The 13,890-nt window shown below is 43.0% G+C and overlaps 1 protein-coding gene across 1 annotated transcript in view; it reads right to left on the reverse strand.

Moving 5' to 3' along the window:
• The window catches only part of ptch2 (patched 2), a 28,002-nt gene extending 17,848 nt beyond the window's left edge, over positions 1–10,154 (reverse strand). The window contains exons 1-4 of the mRNA XM_028021324.1: positions 10,008–10,154; positions 8,680–8,872; positions 208–397; positions 32–101 (exon numbers count right to left, since the gene is read on the reverse strand). Of these exons, the coding sequence (XP_027877125.1) occupies positions 32–101; positions 208–397; positions 8,680–8,872; positions 10,008–10,154 (600 nt within the window). The remainder of the gene's footprint in view (positions 1–31; positions 102–207; positions 398–8,679; positions 8,873–10,007) is intronic.
• Between the last annotated feature and the right edge of the window lie 3,736 nt (positions 10,155–13,890).

A 13,890-nucleotide genomic window follows, 5' to 3' on the forward strand; every position in this document is an offset into this window, starting at 1 on the left:
TTGAAGGAATGAAGCAGAGTCGTCAACTTACCCTTTCAATCATGACATTTTCTATAATAGGAACTCCTGATTTGTAGCATATTTTATTGAGATCCCACGATCTATGAGAGACGAAAAACAATTCAGTTAGTTTTTCTTTCTTTATTCTGTTTATTTATTATTTTTTTACAACGGATGCATGTAAATGTGAGGAAAACCTCCACTCACTTTCCAAACAGCGACACCTGCACCTTGCTGGCCGACAGTGCGGCCTCCATGTGAACCAGCAAAGCCTCCTGCGTCAAAATATTCGTGCCCTCTTCTTTGGGTGTCTGGATGAGCATCTGCGAGGTAAACACCGACTCCTCTCCCTGCTTCTCTCTGGTGTAGCGAAGTTCTGTGCTCACCCGACTGCCAGCTAGGAAGAAACAGAAGGAAACAAATTGGTTGATATTCTTCATAGATTTAAAAAAAAGAGCACATTTGCAGCCTATTGCAGGTTTTTTTTTTCATACTATACGCACACACACAAGAACACACACACACACACACATGAATATATATGAATTGACCAACGCCCTTGGCCTTCACCAGTGTTGGTTTTGAAGGCACTTCACACGAGGCAGGGTCTGGCCAAGAGAAATGACTAATACGGCTTCTCATTGGTTCCTTCTGTGAAACAGATGTGCCCTTAGTTAGTAAGACCAGGCTTCTGATGCCCCAAAAAACCTTCTACCTTAGCTCTTGCAGAAGCAAATAGGGACTCAAACATTCTGTATCAGCAGGGGGAAAAAAATCCCTATCAGCATATGGCTTGCTTTTCTTGATAAAATTCAAGGCTGACTGCATGAAATGCCCTTCTTCTAGGTAGTAAGGAGACCAAAAGACAAAAGGCTATAGCGGTATACCAGAAGATAAAGAAAGCTGAACACATTTAAAAGAAAGAGAAGCTGTGATGAGCAAGAAAAATGTTAGAAGGAGCAGAAAAAAAATCACAGAGAGAAGAAAAGTAGAGCTATGCTGTGCTGTGTGGTAGACCCCAGCCCCCTAATTACAGGAGGTTGCCCTGAAAAGAGTTTGCCAGCCGGGGGGATCTGCGCCTGTGCCAAGTGAACATGAAACATGCCGCGCTGGATCACAGAGAGCCTGTCTGCCCCTCTCGCTGTCCCACTACATGACAACCCCGGAGAGAGAAAGACAAGGAGGGGAAGCGGGGGAGAGAGGGAAAAAAAAAACGGGACGAGGAAGAGAAGTTTGGAAACAAGGGCTATCACCATCTTAAACTAGTTGTTTTTTTTTCACTCTTTTACTCACTTCCACTGTGCTTCCCTCAGTTATGGCTTCACCCTATTGTTAAGCATCTCTATCTCTTTTCCTTTTAACATAAACTGATCTGCTATATCTTTCCATCTGTCTAGTTTTTGTGTCTTTTTTTTCTCTCTCTCTCACGTTCCCCGCACCTCCCCCCACCCCAGAACAGACTGCTGTAATTGATGGGGAGAAAAGGAAAAACAAACTACGCAGCTAAAGTGTGAGATCAGGTTAGGATTTCTGGGCCCTGGAGACACAAGTCCGATATTTCTAGGCTTCACTTTCAAAGTTTTAATTATATTCACGAACACCCGATCAACTTGTTTGGATTATGTCATATTAGTGACAAAATCGGACAAACGCGACTTTCAAAAGTCTTAGGTGAATGTATTCACACATTACAAATGAGATACACTGTCTGGTCTTTTGGAGACATATCCGTTTGAGAAAGTTGCATGTGAGTGTCAAAGAATCTTTTTCACACTGTCATGTATCTGTGCTACAAAGAAATATCTCACTGGGTGCAAATCTGTGATTCAACTCCACTCAGTGTCCATCCCCACAACAGCTTCCCAATCAAAAATGGCTGCGGCAAAATGAAAGCTTTTCCGTTTGTGGACCTCTTTCTGACATCTGTTAAAACCTTTTTTGACGTTTTGTATGTTAACCTCTGCAACACGGGGTTTTGATCCCAACAGGAACTGGGTGGCTTGGAGAGACTCTGGCTCTGTAATTACAGGCCTCCTGAAGTAAATTATAGCTATTTGTGTCTCGTTCCTCCCATCTGGACCACCCAGGCGCTCTGTCCTCTCCCCTGCTCTCCTTCTCGCCTTCGTTCCTCAGCCCCAGGTCCGGCCCCAAAACACCCGAACTCTGCAGAGTGTCACAGCTACCCTGCTTACTACTGCTCGAGTAAGCTCAGCTCTACCTTTTCTTGTTTCTCTCATCCTTTTCTCCCCCTTTTTCTCTTTCTGAACTTCTCTGTCTCCTACTTGCTCTTTTTTCACTCTACCCCTACTCTCCCTCTCTACTCAGTCTCTGTTTCTAACAACCTTAAAGAGACAGCTCCCAGAAATGTTCCCACCCTGAGAAGAAAGCTCTTTTGAATGTGAAAAACACGTGAGAGGTTTGTGATTTTATGGCGTTCACGACAAGGAAACATATATTTTTTTGTTTTTGTTGATCAAAAACAGAATAAAAAAAACATTTTATACCATCCATAAATGTGGTGTTTTCCATCTATGTGGTGTTTTCTAAAGGCTTATATATTTGAGGAAGCATGTTTGCTGCAAAATGAACTTTGTTAACTGGTTTTACCACCACAGATGCTTTCAAAGCAGTTTGGATAACAGGAAACTGAAAAGTGAAAGAAAACGTCATAACAAACCCAACAAAACTGTGAAACAAGGCTTTCTACCCTTCTATTGACAAATGTAGTGTGTTTTTACAGATATCTACATGTCCTTTTCTCTCCATCTGATCCTCTAAAAAGCAAGAAATCCCTAAATCAGTGTGGCTTCTTACACCTAAAATGATGCCAGGACTTTATATACAGCTGATTCTGTTCTTCGCACCATCTATAGGCTTGATCCCAGTTCCAGGCCCTGCTAGGTCAGACCGGGCCACCTTCAAACTTCAGTGTGGTAGATTAGCTGGATTAGGGGGCCCCTGAAAGGCCCCACGCTGCTACGGAGGAAGACCCAAAACGAAGAGGGCTTAAAGTGACATGTATGCTTTCACTTGCTATATGTAGTTGTTGTTTTTGCCTCATCTATAATGTGTGTCAACAAGAGAGGAAGTCTCTGTTTGCCTTGAAATTACAAATTTCAGAAAAATGTTGCTCAGACCAACATAAAACTATTTGTTCGGCCTTCTATGCAACATCCCTATACACTTACTTTAGGTATTTTCTATATTTGGAGCCACCAGAATCCAGACTGCGGACCAAGGAACACCCATGTACCCTGGCATTCCCCCAGCCAGGGCGCCTCCCAGCAGATGGGCCATTCCTCCATACAATCCTTCAGTATGGCTCCGCACTGAATGCAGACCCTTTGTCATTCAACCCTTCAATTTCTTTCAAATGTTTCCCAACAAACAGCAGAATAAGAAAAAAGGTCTTTTTTCCCCTCAAATAGACCAAAACTTTCCCAGCCCCGTAAAACAATGCCGGAACCGACTGTGGGAGGGTGAGGCTTGGGGCGAGAAAGAGGAGCTGGCGTGTTGCTGTCTTACCTATAGAAATACACTGTATCTGTTCATGAGTCATCAAGGATACTATTGCCTTAGCAGAGAAGCTGCATCAAATCAAGAAAGCAATAGTCATCATTTCTGCTTGATTGTAATTTGGCTACTCCATTTTTCACACCTATCCTGCAGAAACTGTATCCACAGCCAAAACAACAGGAAAATCAGTTTCACTTACATTTTATTCAGATGTGCCAGTGGTGTTAGCCACCACACATAAATTTCCACCACGGCTGGCATTTAGGCACTTTCCATTTCCATATGTATAGGCTTGCCTCTGCTAATTATGCTAATCATGGGCAGTGTTGGCCACTGTGAAAAATAGTCACATTAGACACTCCACTGACCGCTAATACTGCTTAATGTGTGGTTGAAACATACATTCATCCCAGCCTGAAAAGCAAAATTTTTCCACGTTGCTGGTCTCATTCAGATGAGAAATGAATTTATTGAGCCCAAGGAGGATTTCTTTTTTTTTCCTCCCCTTCCCAAGTACCAAGAAAATGTCCAGTCTCTGTCTCCATCACTCTCTCTTTACTTTTTATACTTTAGTGGTGTAAAGACAGACGCAAATGGTGCAAACTCTAAGGTGACTGGTGTCGCTTTATACCGTGCAAACCAGAGACAAAGGTTGCTCTTCAGCAAAAGGAGAAGGGGCGCCACAGTATTCTGATTGAGGTTTTATTATCCTGCTTTCTAAGAAGATTGCATTCAGTGTGACAGAGACTTGACCATCCACTGCCAAGTTGTTGCTTTTTAAGATTTGGCACCAAGACATAGTAAGTGACTATATTTTTTGAGCTGCACAATATATCAAATGTTGCAACATTCAAGAGTGCAAAAAAAATCCCCATGGCAAAGGGTGGATTGTGTGCAAAATTTGATATACAATCGAAGATACAAAAATATTTGATCATAGTGGCTTTTATTGACTGAAAGCTGATCTAGATTTTAGATTCAGGGATGCTAACAACTGGACAGTGATGGTTATATTGTGAGAATGGAAATGAAAGAGAAGGGGGAAGAAAAACTAGGTAACATCATCACATTATAAAAAAATAATATTCCAGTAGTATAGTGCATCACTCCATATTTCCAACATGAACATTTGACTAGCCAATGAACGTGATTAGACCTGGTTTTTGAGCTTGAGAAAATGACTGTAGAAAAAATAAATGTAGGTGAGCATGTGTCTGTCATCTGCATATGTATATATTTCTGTTCCGAGTGTGTTTATTTGTTAGGGGGTGGTCCTGGTCTGTCTGTTGGAGCGTGCGTGCATGTGTGTTGGTGGCGGTGGATGCTGCTGAGAAATAGGATGGAATGAGGTAGTGTTGAATTGAAGGATGGAAGGAAGGGGTGAAGTAAACATTTAGAAGTGACCCAGGTTGACTCTGGTCTTGTTTGTTCTCTCCACCAGTGAGGTCCCAGGCCCTGAACGCTGGGAGTTTATTTATCTAGCTGGGGCACCGCCGCGCACTATTCACCTCCAATAATGCCTCATAGAGCTCCCTTTCTCTGTCTGAACTGGGCCGCTGTGTGTACTCCAATGAATTATAGCATTTACCTGCCGCGCTGCTCCGAGGTTTGTTTAGAAAAACAGCTCCAAACTCCCGAAATGCCCACGTGTGCATTCGCTCATTTGCGTAAACCCAGACGTGCCTCTCTAAACCAGCTCTTTCTTTTTGATTCCGATCCATCTGGTTCTTCATCTTCTCATATCCCCTCTAATTTCACATCGAGCTAAACCAGGACTTCATCCCTGGGCATTCACACCCTGCGGACTGCGGATAGTCTCTACCTCCCCCTCTTTCCACGTTGACTTTTTATGGGACATGTGGCGCGGCTGCAGGGCCCTGTCTTGCTACATTCATATTTGGACAGCTTGAGTCTGTGTATATGTCTGTCATGGCTCACCCGAACCCTGCCAAGAAAGATGAGTTTAGTTGATGTCAGAGTAAACACCGCCTCTTTTACGTGAAAGCCTGTTTCATTTTTTTTTCGCCCTCTCCCCTATTTTCCAAACAAGTCTTTCAAACAGCACATTGTACATTGAGAATAACAAGGAGAAAAGGCAAGTGTCTAAACAAAGTAAGAAAAGAATGCACTGTATTCTGGTAAACCTTTAGGCAAAAGAAAGCAATCCATGTGGCACGACTTTGCTGTGAAATGAAGAGATGCAGGAGACAGTCTCACACTTGATGTTGGTTTAAGTGAGTCAGGAAAAAAACATAGAAGCAAAAAGAGGGGAAAACGTGTGAGTAGGCTCATAAACCTTCCACCCTGTTCCTGCCCCAACCCCCCTATTGTCTCTACTCATCCCTGTCTTCTTCCTGCACCTCTTTTTATGATCTTTCCTTTCTGCTTGGGAACAATAAAGACTGTTGACCAGGTCACAGCATCAGCTCAAACAAAATAGTATAAAAGTGGTAGCAGAGTTCAAAGTTTAAACCTTGGAGATGCTTAGGGCCCAGCATCGGAATTGGACAGTTTTCCCTTGAACAGCGTTCGAGTATTGAACAATGAGATTTTCTTCTAAATATTTGAAATGGGCAAAAATAAAATTCAGATGAAATTTTAGGGGGACACATGCTTTGATGTATACATTGTTCATTTCCCAAATCAGAGCCAGTTGGTCAGACAAAGAAAATCATCTGTATGGGCCAGGAAAAGCTGGAGCATCTCTATTTTAAAAGTTAACTAAGGAACAGAGACAGTCTTCATAATGGTTAATTTTAAAGCAAACTCTGTGAGACATGACCTGAATCCACTCTTAATCCTTCTTATAGACTAAACACCCTGATGCTGTGGCTTTTAAAGCTCTCCTACCCAGGTGTGAGGGTGAAAATCAATCCTCCTGCTTATGAGCTGCACGTTCATGTTGCAGATGCATGAGAATACTTGAGTCAAACCACAAACATCTAAGCCACTAAAAGTAAGACGGCTAAAACCTTCCAAAATTTCTGACACATCTCCCTACGTGTAGCCCTCCTCGGACTCAGGCTGCTGTGCTTCACAGCATTTTGGTCCTGCAGAAAGGGAGGAAGCAATTAAAAAAGCCCCGGTGGCCTGACTTCACAGAGCAGGTAGAAACATAAACAGACACACACACACACACACACACACACAAACGAAGGCAGGCGGACAGAAAAGGGGAACTCAAGCTAAACATGTCTAAGGTGAGAAAGATGAGAAGATTGTTTGTGTTGAAAAGTTTCAATATATGATGGGAACCACATCCACCTACAGCACATCCAGAGCATCAACACTCGCAGTGTTGATTCCCAGCAAGGCAACCCCGAACAAATTAGGACAAATGTGATGAAACATGCATTTCCCTTTTAACTGCAACACAGTAAGCATCATTAAAACCCACTCAAAGAGACACAACAATATTTTGAATCTCTTCAGTTGAAATCTGCTGTTTTATTGGTGAGCATGTCGGCCCCCACCCTCCATCCCCTTCTCCAAACCCCTTCATGTTTTCTGGCTCACATACAATAGCGCATGAGTGTGTGTTGCTCTATGTTTGTGTGTGTGAAAGAGAAACAGAGAGAACTAACCTCTCCTTGTTACCGAACCACTTTACTCTCCATTGAGGCCCTAGCAGCTTTGTCAATGGGCTATTGGTGGAAACAAGGCAGGCAGAAACTTTAGAAACATGGCCACAGCCTCTTAAAGGCACAGCGCTCCCTTTCAGCAGCAGCAGCAGCACCCCCTTCCTCTACTCCCCTCCTGGTTCAGCTCTCTGAATCCCGCAGCAAAACAACTGGCACACAAACAACCAAACATTTCCTTTAAGTGGGCAGCTCGGCCAATTAGTTTGAGAGGTAATCCCAAAGATTTACACTAACCGAAGCAATTAGAAACAGTGGCAAATCTTTCTATTGTTCCCGTTTCCCTTCAGAAATGTACATTTTCTCTCCTTTAGCCTCAGACTCATAATTGTCTTCTAACTTTAACAGAGAAAGTTTATTTTTTTTCTTTTTAAAAAAAAAAACATGCCTCAGAGGAGCATATTCAAATTCCGGTGCAAGTCAAGCGTACAGGCTTCCCAACACTTGTCTCCCAACACCAAGCAGTGTGTGGGGGAGACTCCTCCGACACCTCCGCGCCGGAGCCTGTGGGAGCCGCCTGTTCCTGTCCTCCAGTGACATGGTGGGCTTAAAAAACCCTATAGAGTCTGTTTATATTCGCCAACTGCTGTGGCGCTTTTAGAGTGTGCAAAACAGGTGGGTAAACTTCAGCTGCATTCACTTATAATTTTTTTTTCTTCTTGCTAGGAGGAGAGAAGGACGAGGGAGGAGAGAGGAGGAGGAGGCGGGGGTGGGGAGGTGGGGGGTTCAGGGAGGTGGTGCCTGCTTGCCTCTTGTTGAATGGAATCCAAGAATAGTTAGGGACCACACAGGGAGCTGGAGGAGGGTGGGGGGGAGGGGTCAGAGCCCTCAAAGATGGCTAACCATTCACACAGTCCCATCTGCTGCGGGGATCAGGCCCGGCACAGAAAGCCTGAGGGTTTAAAAGGAATTTGGCCAGTGTGAAAAACTAAATGAGGCTGCCTTTGCCTCTGAAAATGAACATATCTAAAAAAAACATAGACGAATGAGAGGAGGAGGTTTTTATGAGGGTGCTTTCATGGTTAGGAGCAAAAGTATGTTCCTGCCTGACAGAAGCCTTTAAAAGTCGAGATGTCAGACTTCTGTTTTCAGGGAACGCTGCACAAACAAACTGGAACTCGAGTTCAGAGAAAAGGCTATCCTCATGGGGTATTACAATCAACAATTCAACTATACACAAGAAAAAAGCAAATTTGTGAAAAATATCTTTTTTGATTTATCAAAATCCTCAACTGTGCGTCTGCTCTTGTCAGATCAGCCAATCAAACTAGAGGCCCTGTCACCTAGCTCCCTCCCTCCCATAGCACCAAGGTGACACTAATATGGCCACCCTGCATCTTTTCACCAGCCATTATTGTCATTCAAACTCTTGTTAGTAAAAAAAAAGAAAAGCTGGATCTGTCAGGTCTCAAAACCCCCACAGCAGCTGTGGAACCTGAACCCAACAAACAACAGCACGAGTAAAGAATTTCACCATCATTCCTCCTCCATGCCCTCTCTAAACAGGACATCTCTTGAAACTCACCTTCCACCCAGAGCTGCTCGATGTTGGTTTCGATGGCTGCCACCCGGAGTCCCACAGACAGAGCCCCGAACACCAAGAGTCCAATAAAGAGCACCTTCCCGCAGTGCCTCTGGATGTGGCAGCCCAGAGAGAACAGGAAGGCCTGGAACCTCGCCCGGATCCATAGAGGAGCTTTCTGACCTACTGCCTTTCCCTGGACGCCAGGCAGGATTGGAGGGGTTAAAGAAAGGGACATTATTACAAAGTTACAACATGTAGGTCAAATAATGCATCATGCAATGCTTGCATTCAAAACCAGGATCCAAGATGAATACTTTAAACTTAGCTGAAGACTACAGGAGAATCCTGCACTAGAACTCATTGCTTTTTAAAAAAAAAAAAAAAAAAATCTATATACAGATACATTCAGTGGACAGGCCAGTATCCAGTGGTGAGGATTGGGGGAAATAATTTCTATGTATTACAAGTGACATGGGGATATGGTAAAGTTATATCATTTAAAGCTAACTGGATGTAAATGTTTACGTTATAAAGACAGCTATGTTTTATATATATATAAAAGCAAAAGTGCAACAAACAAGCCTTATTCAGTGTCTGAGCAGAAGTGTAAACTAAAAAGCCTGCATACTGACAGAACAGCCGGTTACAAATGGGGTTCCAGCTAACAGAAACCATTCTGTTATGTGCCTTTCAACGCCTTCTCCTCAACAGTTTAACTTAAATCTGGCCCAATCCACCTCATGGTGTGGGAGCCATTCGTTAGAAATGTCACTGCTGCTGCTGCTCCTGCTGCAGAGGACATGGCTTTCTGGTGTTGTGGTTTCTCTCAGCGGTGCTGAAACACGTCCAAGCATCCGGGCGGTCCAAAGATGCTTTGTCAGATCAAACTCAATCAGTGAATTCCTCTACAGGACCCACCACATTTCCAAACAGACCCGGGGCCAGTGCACGGCTCTGCGCTGGCTCGCGCAGAGCCGGGGAAAGCACGCACTGCACCGCTGCAAAACAAGCCGCTCCGCTGCTGATTTGTCTCAGGGACAAACATGAATGAGACGCTGCATGTCCATTCAAACAAGCCGCTGTTATCGCATGAGACTGACTATTTTCCAGTCAAGAACTAAGAGATATTATTATTATTATATATATATGTCATATATATAGGCTATATTTTTTACCCAGATCCTGATTCTATATACTGGGAATCCAAAACCCCAACTCTGGTTCACACACGCACTCTCAAATAGGGTTCAGATGAAAGCTTTTTTCATTCACATTTGCCGACTTGAATGAGAGTAAATCCCGTACAGGCTGCGAGTGAAATGCATCACCTTTGAGATCTGTTTAAGTGCGAAAGCGGCATGGCAGTAGCTGGGTCTCCGCTGCAGGTCTGGGTGCGCAGGCGGCTGAGAGCGCGTATAACTCGGGGGTAAATCTCCAAAGACGCCGGACCCTGGGACCCCGCGATCCGAGGCCATAGTCCAAAGAGAGTGATCGGGGCGCGGAGCGATGCGAAGGGGAATCGATGCTCGACGTTCAGGAAAGGCAGTAATCCGACATAGACGTGGAGCGCATCCAGCACCACCGGCGACAAACTCGCTTTTCTACTCTTCCGCGGAGCCAAACAAGTCTCGAAACTCCATCCCGACATTATGCGCCGAAATCCGTATAGATCCTTCAGTCTTCATTCGTCCCGAGAGTTGGTGAAACTGCGTCTCAGAGAGGAGCTGTAGTAGTAATAGTAGTAGTAGTAGTAGTAGTAGTAGTAGTAGTTGGAAAGCCTAACAGTCTGAGTCCGTCCGTGTCAAGTCTAACTCCGATCCCTTAGCGGTAACATTTGGAGAAGTTCGCCTCTCGGAAAATCCTGAAAAGGGAGGTTTGATGGAAAAGTGCTCCGGCTCCCATTGGCCAAGGAAGAGGCAAATTACTTTGCAAACATCGCCTATTATTAGCTGCTAAGCAACAGCTCACCAAAGTGGAGAGAGAGGGGGACCACCCAGGCTGCCGCTGCCTCGGCTGGTGGGGGGGGGAGGAGGTGGAGGAGGGCGGAGAGGGTGAGGGAGGGACGGAGAGAGAGGAACTCTTTCAATAAACTCTGCACGCACGCACGCGCACGGTCCTCGCGCACAAGCCCTCTCCAGCTCGTCTAACCATTCCCAGCGACCTTCCAGTTTGCACATGCCGTCAATTGATGAAGCAGCGCCGGGCATGCATGCAAACAGTTCTCAGCTCTGCTGTTTCATCAGCGCAGGCCAATCAGCGAGAGAAGAAAAGTTAATTCAGCTTTTCAGACAGGAATGTAAACATGTGATTCCGTTTTCTTTTTCCTCCCCCCCCACACCCACCCCCTCTCTCTCTCTACACATTTTGTGTGTGGGAATTGCAGATCTTTTAACACTATTTCTATCACTGTAGCCCATATCATGTTTGAAAAGGCTCGAGAGCCTCTCATTTGTGACAAAATCCCCAAATCAGGAGGCCTTTTTTTTCCAGTCCGATCTGAGTCTTTGGTGTATGAGCAGTTTGCAGCAGGCAGCTGTGGTTAGTGCTTCAACAGCACCTTGCTAAAGTGGGCTTAGTCAGACACCTGCAGATTTACAACATTTTGGTACTTCACTACCTTATGTGTATTTTATTAGCGATTAATGTGACAGAATCAGACAAAGAGGTGTTTGATCTTGAATTTCTAAGAAAAATCAGATTGTTTTCAGATGTAGTAGCCAAATGAAAGTTATAAATATTGGCATTTTTACCCATCGGTTTTATGCAAGACACAAATGGAGAGCATCTATAAAGATGAGTTTTTAGATTTTCCATCACATTCTCAGCTGGACTCACATCTGGACTTTGACTGGGCCGTTCTACCACAATGCTCTGATCTAACTTATTCCATTAAGTACTATCATGCTGAAAGGTAAACCTCCATTCTAGTCTCAAGTCCTATTGGAACCAGTTTTCTTCTTGCATTTAGGGACGTCCATTTTCCCATCAGCTCTGACTAGTTTCTCTGTTGAAAAACAAGCATCTGCACAGGATGATGTTGCCACTGCGTTACCATAGAAATGTCCTCCTCAGGATTGTATCCAGCACTTATTTTCCGCCACACATCATTGTTTGCACATCAAATTCATTTTTTAAATGTCTTTCTGTAAAAGATATTGAACTCAATATTCCTTCCATTTCACAGCTTTGTTCTACTCTTTGTAGGTTAATCACATAAACCTCCAATGTTATACACTGATTTTTTATTTTATTTTAACTCCTCAGAATGTTTAACAGGTATTAATACTTTCAGAAGGCAATTTGCACCAATAACTGTAACTTTCCCTCTTGAGGCTAAAGTCGTCTACCCAAGAAAAATGTAACCGTTCTCTCCCGTGAAATGACAACAATAAAAAAGAAAGTAAAGGAGGTGTACTGGAGTAATCTTTCTACATACACATCCTTTTTGTCAACACCTTGGTGCTGCCTGGTTCGGTGTGACAGCCGTATCTCTAAGCAGGTTTTTGGAAAACGTCCATGTCTCACCATGCATGACTTCATAGGTTCAGAAAGCAGAGAGCAGTTCACCTTAGAATGATACTGAAAGGAAGAAAAGAGAGAAAATAAGTAAAGAAAGAAAGGAGCAAAGGAAGAAGGAGAGGAAGAAAGAAAGACGAAAAAAAAGAAAGTGAGGAACAAGAAGAGAGAAAGAAACAGAGAGAGAGAGAAAGAAAGAGAAAAAAAAGAAAGAATTCCCAAACCTGACTTAATTTTTAGTGCTCTGCTAATACGAGCCCCCATTTGCCCCACTCATGACTGTATGGGGGTGAAGAACAAACACAACCCGATTAGAGTCATTCTCTACCTAAACACCATTCTGAGCCGGCGTGAGGAACATTTGTCTGGCGCCTGGTGCTAATGTGGAGCTCTTTAGGTGCCAGTAAAACAATCTGAACTCAAATTGGAGCGATTTGTTGCATGCATAGGTGACGCTGTGAGAAGCTGGGTTTTTCACCGACAGCGATGGAAGCGCTTGTAAGTTTAATGTTGCCATTTGATGTTGAACTACTGGTTCCATCATCACTATTTGCAAAATAAAGTAACACAAGCGTCGGTGTGGTGAAATGAGAAGGATATACATGTAGATAAGGTTATGCTGACTTTTTGCGTTATTTCTGTTTCCACTACTTGACACAGTGTTTTACAGAGGTACCGGAAAATGCTACATTTTTACCTGTATTTTATCCAGAATTTGCCATTTTTAAGTTTAATTACATAGTTATTTACCTGACAAAAAACTTTTGTGAAAAGGCATTTTACAATATGATTGCAAACAATGCTTAAATGTGTAACTTTTCACCAATTGGCATTTTATGATCAACTATTTATGGTGGCATTGTGATTTTGATTAAACTAAACTAAATGATGTCAAATCAGAATTTGACCACAAGACTGGTTCTGATTGAGATAATATGAAGTAAATATGCAAGTAAATAAAGTAAATTTATAAAGTGGCATTATTAATAAACTATAAAATTATAAGTCTACAAATAACAAATTTGGCATCGACACTTTTCATGAAGAATAAACATGTGAACACCTGTGCATTAAATGAAATGGGAGTTTACTTAATGCTAAAATGTAACACATATCTCCAACAAGTAGTTATGAAAAAGAGGTATAAAATCAGAACAATCTAATTCCAACACAATCCCTTTCAGGTCTTTTTAAAAATGAGTTTAATCAAAATATATTCAACTATGGTTACATTTCTTTTGTCCCCACTGAAAAAGTTGCAGTGTCCATCTTTAGTCGCATTTAATGAAAAAATTCTGGTGCCAAACCAGCATCGATAATCATTGAAAATATGGGGATGGATCTGAATAATGCTTCAGTTGCCGCCATTCACAGCATTTACGCAAAGGGCCAGATCAAGATTGAATGTGGCCCTGGGTACAGTTTCATTTGGGGGCCCACTTCCAGATAAGCCTATTGCGGTTACTAGTGGAGAGAATAACCACAGAAAATTTGTTCTTATTGATAAGAAACATTTACAGAAAATATGATCCTAGCTCACACACAATTGGCAGATAATACTAAATTAGCTCTTTTATTATAACTTTAAAATAATGAAAGGGATGAACTAATATTTCAACCTTTTTCTCCCCTTCTGTTCCCCATTATGCTGTGATGCCCTGGGCAGAAAGCCACATTGCCGAAACCTAAGACCAC

The sequence above is a fragment of the Xiphophorus couchianus genome, chromosome 6 (genome assembly GCF_001444195.1).
Source record: "Xiphophorus couchianus chromosome 6, X_couchianus-1.0, whole genome shotgun sequence".
NCBI classification, from domain to species: domain Eukaryota; kingdom Metazoa; phylum Chordata; class Actinopteri; order Cyprinodontiformes; family Poeciliidae; genus Xiphophorus; species Xiphophorus couchianus.